General features: G+C 44.4%; 1 protein-coding gene across 2 annotated transcripts in view; it reads left to right on the top strand.

The window, feature by feature from the left end:
* The window catches only part of LOC138168431 (ceramide synthase 4-like), a 53,476-nt gene that overhangs the window by 30,491 nt on the left and 10,533 nt on the right, over positions 1 to 12,452 (top strand). The window contains exons 1-5 of one of the 2 annotated variants that reach the window (XM_069097484.1): positions 3,373 to 3,518; positions 5,566 to 5,739; positions 10,101 to 10,218; positions 10,946 to 11,064; positions 11,285 to 11,342. In XM_069097484.1, coding sequence (XP_068953585.1) covers positions 5,567 to 5,739; positions 10,101 to 10,218; positions 10,946 to 11,064; positions 11,285 to 11,342 — 468 coding nt within the window. In that variant the 5' untranslated portion in view covers positions 3,373 to 3,518; position 5,566. Of the gene's footprint in view, positions 1 to 3,372; positions 3,519 to 5,565; positions 5,740 to 10,100; positions 10,219 to 10,945; positions 11,065 to 11,284; positions 11,343 to 12,452 lie in introns of those variants that run through there. The other variant, XM_069097515.1, reaches the window with a different exon arrangement.

Raw genomic sequence — 12,452 nt, 5'->3', positions numbered from 1 at the left:
CGGGGAAACACAGTATGTGTGTTCAAGATATACACACAGTACAAGGGAAAGAGGCAAGGTATGAACAGTGGAGGGAACTGAAAAAGTCCTCCTTCAGAAAGTGGGATTTAATCTGAGCCTTGAAGGTAGTCAGGAAAACATTCCAGGCCTGGGTGATAGCCAGTACCAGGATGGAGTCAGGAGATGAAACGTCTTGTGGAAAAAATAGCCAAGTCAGCCAGTGTGTGGATGAGAGCATGGAGGGAAGGGAGTCAAGGTTCATGGACAGAGGGGAGAAAAGGCAGAAAAGGATGAAGCCCTGGGTAATATTGTTTCTTGACTTAAGTTGGGAGACTTTGGGGGTACAGTTGAGTAATGTTTCAGAATGGGTGTGGCTGCATTAGAAGAGACCCAAGTTTATTCAATACCATTTGGGATTCTCACAGATGGACTGAGTGCCCTAATAAGATAGTACTTGTTTGACTTGTTTCATATAATCTTCTCTAATTGAACCCAACCAAAACAAAGCCTTAGCTTAGGCTACATGGCCTTATTCCCCTTGAGACTTTCCCCATCTCAGTTTCAATATATCGTGGACCAGGGTAAGAAATTTAAATGGAAATTTTAAGGGAGTTTTGCAGAATTCAAAGACAACATGTGAAGGCCAGCAGACAATGCAGAAAAAGTTTAGAAACTCCAAAGTGCATAAAAATATGTATAGTATTGCATATTATCAATATATTTTATCTTTGATCCTGGAGGTAACAGGGGGTCACTGAAGCTAATTGGGGGTGGGGGGAGAGTGACATGGGCAGAACTTCATTTTTAAAATTAATGACAGCTGAGCTACAGATGGAGAGGAGGGGAACAAGAAGTGAGGTAGAGATCCAATCAGAAGATTCTTGGTCCAGGCAAGAGATTGAGGAGGGCTTGTATTGGGGTGGTGACTCTAAATGAAAGAAGGAGCTAAAATTACAACCAAATCACTTACTCAGCAAAACTGGGTATAATCAGGGAGGGGTGGGGTATGGGTATCCAATGAAATCGAGGATTTTCAAGTATTCCTGATGAAAAGAGCAGAGCTGAGTAGAAATTCTGACTTTTCAAATACAAGACTCAAGAGAAATCTAAAAAGGTAAACAGGAAAGGGACATTATAAGGGGCTTAATAAGGTTAAACTGTTCAAATTCCGACACGGGAAGATGATGCTTGTAGCTCCTAAGAACTTTCTCACTATTAGGGCAGTTAGGGGTATACATAGACAGAGGGCATGGGTGTGAGTTGAATGTGATGATCTTTTAAAAATATCTTTTAAAAAGTGGGGGATGGGGGCGGTGAGTAAGAGCACAGGCCCTAGAGTCTGGATGACCTGGGATGGAATCCAGGCTCAGACACTTAGTACCACACCCAGAAATAACTGGCTGTGTAACCTTGAACAAGTTACTTAACCCCAATTGCTTAAAAAAAAAAAGTGGAGGATGGTGAGAGAGGAATACAGTGGGAGAAGGGGGGAGAATTAGAATGGGGTAAATTATCCCACATAAAAGAGGTTTGAAAGAGCTTTGACACAGGAGGGGAAGATGGGGGAGAGGATCGTATGAATCTTACTCATCATACTCATCAAGAATTAGTTAAAAGAGGGAGCAACATATTCACTCTTATCCTACAGGAAAGTAGGAGGGGAAGGAGATAAAAGAAGGGAGAGGTGCTGATAGAAGGGAGGGTGGGTTGAGGGAGATGATAGAAGCAAAACACTTGAGGATGGACAGGGTGGAAGGAGAGAGGGCATAGATTGAAAGGAGAAATAGGATGAAGGGAAATAAACAGAAATCATAACTGACAAAAATTTTACATCAAGTTTCTTTAATAAAGGTCTGATTTCTCAAATAGGTAGAGAATTGAGTCAAATTCATAAGAATACAAGTCATTTCCCAATTGATAAATGGTCAAAGGATGTGAACAGGCAGTTTTCAGATGAAGTAATCAAAGCTATCTATAGTCATGAAAAAAAAATGCCCTAAATCACTATTGATCAGAGAAATGCAAATTAAAACCACCCTGAGTTACCAACCCACACTTAGCAGATTGGCTAATGTGACAGGAAAGGGAAATACTAACATTAGAGGGCATGTGGGAAATTTAAAACATTAATGTACTGTTGGTAAAGTTGTATACTGATTCAACCATTCTAGAGAGTAATTTGGAACTATGCTCAAAGGGCTATAAAACCATGCATGCCCTTCGATGCCGTGACACCACTACTAGATCTGTATCCCAAAATGATAAAAAAAAAAATGAAAAGGAAAAGGCTCTATATATACTAAAAAGTTTATAGCAACTCTTTTGTGGTGGCAAAGAATTGGGAATTAAAGGGATTCCCTGAGTTGAGGAATGGCTGATTGGTATATATAATGGAATACTATTGTGCTATAAAAAAAATGATGAGCAGGATGCTCATAGAAAAACCTGGGAATGCTTAGAAAATGAACTGATGAAGAGTGAAGTGAGCAGAACCCAGAGAACATTATACGGGAACGATATTGTACAATGATCAACTGTGACTGGTTTCACTATTCTCAGTGATCCAAACAATTCCAAAGGATGAATGATGAAAAATGCTATTCATCTCCAGAAAAAGAACTGATAAAGAATTTAATGTAGATTGAAGCACACTTTTTTATTTTGTTTTTCCTGGGGTTTTGGGGGTTGGTTTTTTTGGCTTGTGTTTTCTTTCACAACATGACTAATATGAAAATATGTTTTGCATGACTGCACATGTTTAACTTGCCTTCTCCAGAAGGGAGGGAGGGAGAGAATTGGGAACTCAAAATTTTGAAAAACTTATGTTGAAATTTGTTTTTACGTGTAATTGGGAAAAATAAGACATTAAATATTTCAAGAAGTTTGGAGAAAGCAGTTTTAGTTGTATGATGAGGTCTGAGGCCACACTACAGAGATTTGGAGGCACTTAGTGTTAACGGGTTTGTCAAGGAGTTTAGACTCGCTCTTGCCTCCCTCCCCACCCCATCTCAGTCTCTCCAACAAGAAGAGAGCAGAAGCTGGTGGGGGGAGCCTAAGAAAATTGGTAGGTGAGAAGGACCGCAAAGCCTCTTCCAACTTAATAGCCCGAGAATGGATCCTGCTGTGTGAAGACTTAAAGAGTCCCACTCCCACCTGCCCCTCTCCGGGGAGATGACTGGATTGCCCCCGTTCACAGAGCTGCCTGGCAGCCCCGAGACCTTAAACTGGGGCCTGGGGACTTGAGTTTTCTAAATTCCGGTAGCATCAGCCTATGGATGAGGTTTAGGGCCGGGCCACGGACTGGATGCGCTGAGCGGAGCTAGGGGATGGGACTGGGCGGAGCAAAGGGTGGGGCCAGGGCGGGCTGATAGGGGAGGGAGGTGGTGGCTCTTGTGAAACTCAGCCCTCCCTCCTCTGAGCCTCATTAGAGGAAGGATCGCCCGGGTGAGGCTGGCTGACCTGGGCTCCCGGAACCGTAAGGGAGCCCACTCCTCCGAAGACTTCTCAATTGGAACCAGGTGATCCTTCCAGTCCATTCTGCTAGGCAGACACTGTGTGCGAGGAAGGGCAGCATTAGCATTTACACTACTCTGGGCTAAGGGCGTTAGCGAGGGGATGGGGAAGGTCTCTGTGGCCCAGGAGAATTCAGGAAGACATCCTCGAAGAGAGGAGCTCCTGGACTGGGCTTTCATGGGAGGGCATTGCAGAAGGCCCAGGATCCTTTCGGTGAGCCCCCGCCCCCGGTAAGTTAGGGAGTCCTGGTTTGGCTGAAGCATGGCAGGTATGAGGGAGAACATCCAAGCTGGACAAGTAAGTTAGGGCCCGTAGAAGGTCTTGGATGCCTGGCTTATGCAACTGGACTTCTCTTTAAGGACTCCAGAAGAGTTATGGAGAGTAGCTTAACCAAGCAAGAACTTGTCTGAGCTGAGCTCTAATAAAATGATTGATATCATGTATAAGAATTGTTGAAAGCAGAGAGGTAAGGTAGGGAGCTGTAATAAGAAGAGGTTAGGCTAGGGTAGGGGGTAGATTGGGGCACAACAGACAGGACTTGGTTCCTGATTAAATGTGGGGGAAAGGGAGGCTGAGGAGAGAACTCTGGAACTGGGCCTCTGCCTTGCTTTGTGTCCCTCCCTTCTCTGGGTCTCTGTTTATTTAGAAACAGGATCAGAGATTTAGAGGTGGAAAGAAACTCAAAGGACATCTAGTCCATTCATCTTACAGATGGGGAAACTGAGGCAAGGAAGGTTAAATGACTTGTCCAAAACCACACAGGTAGTAAGAGTTGGAATTCAAACCCAGGTCTTCCAAATCCAAAGCCTGGGCTCAGTTGAGTTTAATAGACCTTACACCTCCTTCCAGGTCTAACAGACTGAGTCCAGGAACAGGTCAGAGAAGGCTCTGTGAGCTGTAGAGGAGAGAAGACCACAGCAGGCAGTGAAGGCAAGGGGGCAGCTTGGGTGTGGGCAGATGTCATGTTGTATTCTTCATCTTCATCTGTGACTTTTTCAACACAACCACGTCCTTCGAACTTCCTCTGGCTCCCTCCAGGAAAGTCCAGGAAGCCCCACTGGGCAAAGCCTGCTGTGTCTAAGCTATTCCTCCCCTGCTTCCATGAACCATCCCAGCACCTCTCCCCATCTTGATCCAGGGGCCTTTGCTCACACTTCTCCTGGGCTGGGGAGTATCACTGAAACTCTAAGCCCCTTCTCCTAGACAGCCGAGCTAATTTTAGCCTCTAGGCCACCGAGAGGATTATCTCCCATCTGGAAAACTTGGAGAGAAGGATGTGGAGGAATCAGCCTGTTCTGGAGGCCCACCTTTGTTTTTTTCAAGGGACCCTCTGCTTAGCAGAAATTGGGCCTCCTACTTGGGTTTGTAAGGGAAAAAGCCAGTGGTGGCACTGGCCCCCTGGACCAACCAGTCCCCAGGAGCCAACTTGGAGCTATGGCTCTAAATGTGTGTAACTGTACTCTACAACCAACGTATGATATTGAGTACCCTTAGACCAATACCCCATCTACCTTCTAAATTCCAGCTCTGACATTCTATGTTCCAAATATCTCTCCTGCCACTCTATCTTCTAAAGGCTCTCTACATCTGCTGTTTGAGTCTCTTTCCCTTTCAGAGAGCTGCCTTCCCCAAACCCTATGACCTCCCCAATCAGTGTTCAAATCAGCTTGGCCAAGCTAGGGGCTGGCAGATGCTGGACAAAGTCTGGGACACCACGGCCTCTTGTGCCAAGGAAGGTTAGGCAGGCTGACCACTCTGATGGCCATGACCCATCACGGAGAGTCAGATTTGGGCGCCAGACTCACTATGTGACTGACAAGTTCTTTCCTCTGCTAGGGCCTCAGTTTTGCCATTTGCAGAATAAGGGGGTTGGACTTTCCTCAAGGTCCCTGTTATATTTGACATTCTCCATTTCTAAAATCAATGATCCGAATACACTGACTCTCGCTTAACCAGAGTTTTTGATTAACCAACACATGCTCTCCTTTGCCAATGCTGTGTCCCCTCCCTCTTGAGATGTTTCTAGTAAAATTCTTGGCCTTTTGCCTCTAGGATGTTGACTGGCCTGTATGAGTGGTTTTGGAAGGATGAGTACTGGTTCCCTCCTGGCTATTCATGGGCTGACACAGAAGATTCAGATGGGGTCACCTACCCTCACCCCAGGGACCTGCTGGCATCCATTCCCATAGCATTGGTCTTAATGGTCATCAGATTTGGCTTTGAGAGGTAAGTCAATTGTGGACCTCCTTCCCTGTTGGTCCTGGGACATGGGCACCTTTGGGCAAAAAAGCAAACAAAAAGCAGTTCATATCAGCCAATATCCATCATAGCATAACAACCAACTAGAGCCCACCTGGTTTCATAAATCATGTCTCTTCTTGGGCTAGTCACTTAGCCTCTGGAAGCTCAGTTTCTCATCTGCCTGATGGGATTGTTCTTAGATGCTCTGCTGATCTTACTGGGTTGTGATGGAGAAAGCAGTACTGAAGGGAGGATTGTCATCCTTTTTATCCTGATGGTTCCTGCCCTCATCACAGCCTCTGACTAGGTCAAAAGAAGGCTTTTTTTTTCTTTTTGGAGGAAGGAAAGTAGGGCAATTAGGGTTAAGTGATTGGCCCAAGACCACAATGCTAGTTTTTGTGTTAAGTGTCTGAGGCCGGATTTGAACTCAGTCCTCCTGACTACAGGGCTGGTGCTCTATTCACTGCACCACTTAGATGCCCTTTCAAAAGAGGGCATTTTTAATAGAACCAAGATGATCATCTTTAAGCACCAAAGAGGGGGCAACTTACCAGTTTTCTAGGCTCAATAAACCCCTCACATGAGCTAACAGCTAACCCCCCCCCTTCCCTGAACCGCCACCCAGCCTGTGGTTATAGTGATACCCACAGCAAGGGAATTGGTGCATTCCGGGATGGGGACTGCAAAGAAAACTTAACAGATCCTATTTTCCCATTGACTTCCATTATAAAAATGGAGAAGGCTTTCCCACATAAAGAAGCCCACAAATTTACAACTGATATAAGGAAAGAATGAATACTTCCCAAGAAAATGTTAATAATTGTCTACAAGGGACTCTATTCAGGTCCTCCTCTGGTGATCTTGTAACTTGGTAGTGGCCCTTAGTTTTTATAGGCTGTGACAGTGTAGGGCAACTCTGGCTTGCCCCCTGAACTAGAAAGGGCTTTGGGCAGGCTGAGATGCTGTCCAAAGACCAAACCAGAGAGGTTCATCACCAAAGAGTTGGCCCTCAGAGGATAGATTTGTCTTTCAGATCTTGGCAACCTATTAAAAACAAACCTGATCCTTACAAAAGACCCTGTTTGTTGTCTGTGAATCACTGGGATGCACTGTCCTTGATCCAGTAAAACATTTATTGAGTTGAATTTTAAGAAAATTAAGTCATAGAAGGATTTTGAAGGGATCATTTGGGCAGTCGCTGAGTGCCTCTTTGGATAGAGCAGGATTTGGAGTCAGGAAGACTCAAGGTATCACTCAGATAGTTACCAGTTCTGTGACTCTTAACCAGTCACTTAAACTCTGTGCTTCAGTGTCCCCATCTATAAAATGGGAGTGATAATTGCACCTACCTCACAGGATGGTTGTGAAAATCAAGGGCACTACTCTGAGGTACCACATCTCACCAGTCAGATTGGCTAAGATGACAAAACAGGAAAATGACAAATGCTGGAGAGGATGTGGGCAAACTGGAACACTAATGCATTGTTGGTGGAGTTGTGAACTGATCCAGCCTTTCTGGAGAGCAATCTGGAATTATGCCCAAAGGGCTATAAATACTTTCATACCCTTTGATCCAGCAATACCACTCCTAGGGTTATATCCCAAAGAGATCATAGAAATGGGAGAAAGACCCATATGTACAAAAATGTTTATAGCAGCAATTTTTGTTGTGGCAAAGAATTGGAAATTAAGGGGGTGCCCATCAATTGGGGAATGGCTGAACAAGTTGTGGTATATGCATGTTATGGAATACTATTGTGCTATAAGAAACGAGGAGCCGGCAGTCTTCATATTTACCTGGAGAGGCTTAAAAGAAGTGATGCTGAGTGAGAAGAGTAGAACCAGGAGAAATTTGTACACAATTACAGACACAACGTATGTGTGATGACCACCTTTGATAGACTGGACTCTTCTCAGCAATGCAGGGATATAAGTCAATCCCAAAAGATGCATGACGGAGAGAAAAATGTGCATCCAGAGAAAGAACTAGAAAGAACTAAGTTTATATCCAGGTGGAAGCAAAATACCTGATGTTTTTCATTCTCTTATTTGGTTTTATGTCCTCTTTACCATTTTTCATTCCAGCTGGTACAATCTGTCCTTGTAACCTGACCAATGTATAATGTGAAAGTATTTACAGATCCTATACTTGACTATAAGCCGCCATGGGGGGGAGGGGAGGGAGAGGGACAAAATGTGAAATTCAAGGAATTGTGGAATTGAATCCTGTAAACTAAAAGGAAACAAACACATTAATAAATTAAATAAATAAATAAATTAAATAACCATTAAAAAAAAAAAGAAAATCAAGGGCACTGACATATAAATCTCATTATAAACTTTAAAGCCCCATATAAATGCTAGCTGTCATTATTACTGTTCTTATTCTTATTGATATTTATTTGAGAGAATGGGATGGACTAACTGACCTCTGAGATCTTTTCCAACCTATAAGAATTCCAAAAGGACCCATACTGAAGCAGTCTTAGATTGAAGTGAATTAAAATCATTAATACCTATTCCTATGGCTCTTGCTCATTGAATTAGAGCTGGAAAGAGAATAAAAGCCATCTGGTCCAGCTGCCTCCTTTTACACAGGATCATAACTCTGGGGCTAGAGACTTCAGAGGCTATCAGGTTCAATCCCCTTAATATACAAATGGAGAAACTGAGGCCCAGTAGATGAAGAGACTTGCCCAAGGTAACACAGGTAACAAGAAGCTGCATGGGATTTGACCCTTGGGCTTCTGACTCTAAACCCAACATTTTTTTCCACTGGGTTTGAGGTTCTTAACCTTTTATGTGTCACAAGCCCCCTTGGCAGTCTAGGGGAAACTATGACTCCCTTCTCAGAAAAATCTTTTTTGTTTGTTTTTTTTTTTTTATTCTTTTTGGAGGGGGGAAGGAAGGGCAATTGGGGTTAAGTGACTTGCCCAAGGTCATAGGCTAGTAAGTGTTAAGTGTCTGAGGCTGGATTTGAACTCAGATCCTCCTGACTCCAGGGCCAGTGCTCTATTCTCTGTGCCACCTAGCCATCTTTAAAAAGCTTTCTTTAAAAAGAAAAATCTTTTTAAATGCATAAAATAAAATCATCAGATTGCAAAGGAAACCAATTTTGTTTTGTTTTAAGGCAATCGAGGTTAAGTGATTTGCCCAGGTTCACACAGCTAATAACTCAGGACCTCCTGACTTCAGGGCCAGTGTTCAGAAACTAGTTATATTGAAATTAAAATGTATTTCATCCAAGTTCTCAGACTTGAAATCCATCCAAGGCCTCGTTGAGAGTCTGTGGATTCAAGGTTAAGGACCCTTGAAATAGACCGTGCTTGTCCAACCGCAACAATTTTACAGATAAGGAAACTAAGTTCTAGAAAGATGAAATGACCCCTGAAAGTCACACGGTATAAGTGGCTAAACTAAGATTCAAACCTAATCCCCTCTGGCTCCCAGCCATATAGGCTCATTCCCATATACCATATATGCTCATTCCCATATACTATCCCTTTTGAAGAAAGGTCTCGCAAAGTGTTTTTTTTCTCTTCGCAGTTCCATGATATGGCAGTATATGAACCACTTGGAATATTATTGGACCACAAAAAACAAGTGGGGAGGGTCTTATTTCCTTATTCTCTTTCATGCATGTGAGGTTACAGTTAAACTGGACAACACCTTCGAACTCTCCCACATCTACCCACAACTTGGAATATCCTCCTCTCTCGTTAATTGCCTGTTAAATTCATGTCCAGCCCTTACAGACCAACTCTAATGCCTCCTCCTCCTCCAGGAAGCCTTCCCCAACTTGACCCCCAGTGTTAGTAATGACCTTCCCTCTTGGAAGGCTCCCTTTCTTTTCACTGCTTTGATGCACTTACCATGTGACATTGTACATTATATATAGCTGTGTTGGTATCAAATCCCTCTGCAAGACTGTGGGCTCTGAAGTATGTATCTCTGCTCTGAGCATAGGGCTTTACACACAATAGGCACTGAATAAGTGCTTGCTTAAATTGAGAGGAGGAGAATGTTTGCTATTTGGCTGTGATTTGCATCTCAGGGGCCTCTTCTGATCAGGAACCCATTTGCAGGAATGCTTCTTTCCCCTTCCCAACATCCCAGAGTTCTGCTAGATTTATCACCCTGTATACACCCCTACTGAGAACTCCCTGCCTCCTTCCCCACTCATAGAGCCTCCTTACATGCCCCCACTCTCCCATATCCTACAGACTGTATGAGTTAGCTGGGACAGTTCAATTGGTGGACAAGATTTGACAAAAAGAGCCTCCAAAGGACCAGAGATGGGGGAGAAGTGTTCTTGGGTGCTCACATCCTTCTGTCTTTTCTCTTAGGATCATTGCGATGCCCCTGAGCAGGGCTTTAGGTGTGCGTGATCGACTCAGGGTCAAGGCAGCCCCCAACCCCATCCTGGAGTCTTTTTTCAGGACCCACAATAAGGATCCAAAAGAGGTAAGCAGGTCCCAGGATTGGATACCATTAAGGAACCTTGGATGACTAAACTCTTCCCTGTGGGAAATCCCTACTGTTCATTGGTTCATTAGAGAGGTTAAGTAAGCACTTAGTATGGACTCAGCCTCAGGTTGATCTAAGTACCAAGATCTACTAAATCTCCAACATCAGAAAGGACTAGGAATCCAGGAGACTTGAGTTCTAATCCCATTTCTTCCACCAATGGCTTGGATGACTTTGAACAAGCCAATTCAACTCTCTGGCCCTCAATTTTCTCATCTGTAAAACTAGGGGGTAGAAAAGGGTTAGATCTGAAAATCTCTGAGGATCCTCCCACCTCTGAAAGTCCCTGTTCTAAAACTTCTTCTCAAAGGTGTTCCTTTTAGGGAGATTTCCCTAGCATATGGCCCTGCCCTAATCTCCACCTCCCTTCTTCCTGGGTGAGAATTGGGCAAATGCTTTATTTTGGGGACTTGCCTTCTCTGGCAAGGGAGGAGGCAGATCCATTAACCCTGACCCCAAAGACCAGCCCCTGTCCCTTAAGCCCTCTGGTGTAGTCCTCACCAGGATCTGTGAGGTTCTAGGTTGTTGGAGACAGAGTGGCAACTTAATGAGGAGGTCAGTGGCCTGAGTGAGCTTTCGGGAAGAGACATCTTCCCCACTATCACTGGGAATTTAGGTCTTGTCTTTTCTCCCCTACCCCCTTTCCCTATCCTTTTGTCCTCAGGCTCAACTGAGTCATCTGGCCAGCCAGTGTGGCCTCTCTGTGAGGCAGGCCCAGCGCTGGTTTCGGCGCCGGAGAAACCAGGAGCGACCGTTACTGAGCAAGAAATTCTGTGAATCCTGGTGAGCTCAGGAGGGCCTAGGGGAGTGCCATCCATAAAAGGGAATCAGGTCAAGGTCTGGGGTGGAGGGCATGCCCAATTAGGAAATCAGGGTTCCTGTTTTTTTAGTCTGTCTGACCTTCCCTTGGCAATAGCCCTTTCTATCAATCACCTCCTCCATCTCTCCCACCCCTGAACTGGGGCTTCCCAAACTTAGTCCATATTCTGTTCTGTATTTTCAGTTGGAGATTTTTATTTTACTTCTCTTCTTTCTTTGGAGGCTTCCTCGTGCTCTACAATGTGAGTATGTCCTCTCCCGTCCTCACCACAAAGTCCTGTGTCCTCTTCTTTATTCCTTCCCTTCTTCGACCTCTGCTCTCCTTTTCCTTTCACCTTCTGGATCTTTTCTGTGCTGTCCTCTCCCATCTCCATTCTTTTTATCCCTCCCCTCATACTATTATATTTTCTTCCATCCCTCTCCCTTTGACCTCTCATCTTCTCCATCCATCCCTTGCTTCTTCATTCCCTCCTGTTCCCATATTCTTCACCCCTTTCCTTTCTAGTCATCCCCATTCTTTCTGTTCTACCATCCTCTCTATCTACATATTCTTCATTTCCCTTTATTTTTCTTTCCATTCCCTTCCCCTCTCTTATCCCCTCCATTCCCATACTCTCTTTCCCCAACCTCTCAATCCCTTTATGACCCCATAGTCTTCATCCCTTCCCCTCCTTCCTCTTGTACTTTCTTATCAACTCAGTCCTCATCTTCATCCTTCTCCCTGATCCTCCATGCCATACTATCTCTCTTTGCTCTTTATACCCATGTCCCTCTGTTCCCATCACCTCAAGCATGTCCTCTTCCCACCTTGGCCATTACATTGTTGCCCCTTCCCTTCTCATTGTTCACCATTTTCCCATATCCTTCTCCGTGTCTCTGAGAGTTGGGGATACCAGCCTGACCACAGCCTCTCTAGGGGGGCCTGTAGCTTACCTGGCCAGCAGGATCAAAAAGAATTGGAAACTCTAAGTCAGAGAGGAACCAATACACAAGACTGAGCCAAGTATGATGGAGATCAAAGCCTTACTGGGAGTAGAAAGAGATGGAGAGACAGGCCGAATGGTCAGATGGTCAATTCATGTACCTGTCACTGTGCTAAAATCTGTGCATACAAATAAAAGCAAAAAGACAGCTCTTGCCCTCAAGGAGCTTAAATTCTAATGAGAGAAGACTTAAAAAAGGAAGCTAAAAATCAATCTGGGGAATGAAGGTTGGGGGTGGGAAGGGAGTTGTTGAAGTCCAGAGACTCAAAAACACAGCCAGGAGGAAAGTAAAGGTTGCCAGCCACCATTTGTTGCCAGAGTCAACAAATGGCTCTGAGTCAGTCAACAAGCATTTGCTAATCACCTAGC

This window comes from Petaurus breviceps, unplaced genomic scaffold (assembly GCF_028583685.1).
Source record: "Petaurus breviceps papuanus isolate PSGF00001 unplaced genomic scaffold, PetGlider_PUasm1.0 103, whole genome shotgun sequence".
Classification (NCBI taxonomy): Eukaryota; Metazoa; Chordata; class Mammalia; order Diprotodontia; family Petauridae; genus Petaurus; species Petaurus breviceps.
This window is presented reverse-complemented; position numbering and strand designations above follow the sequence as displayed.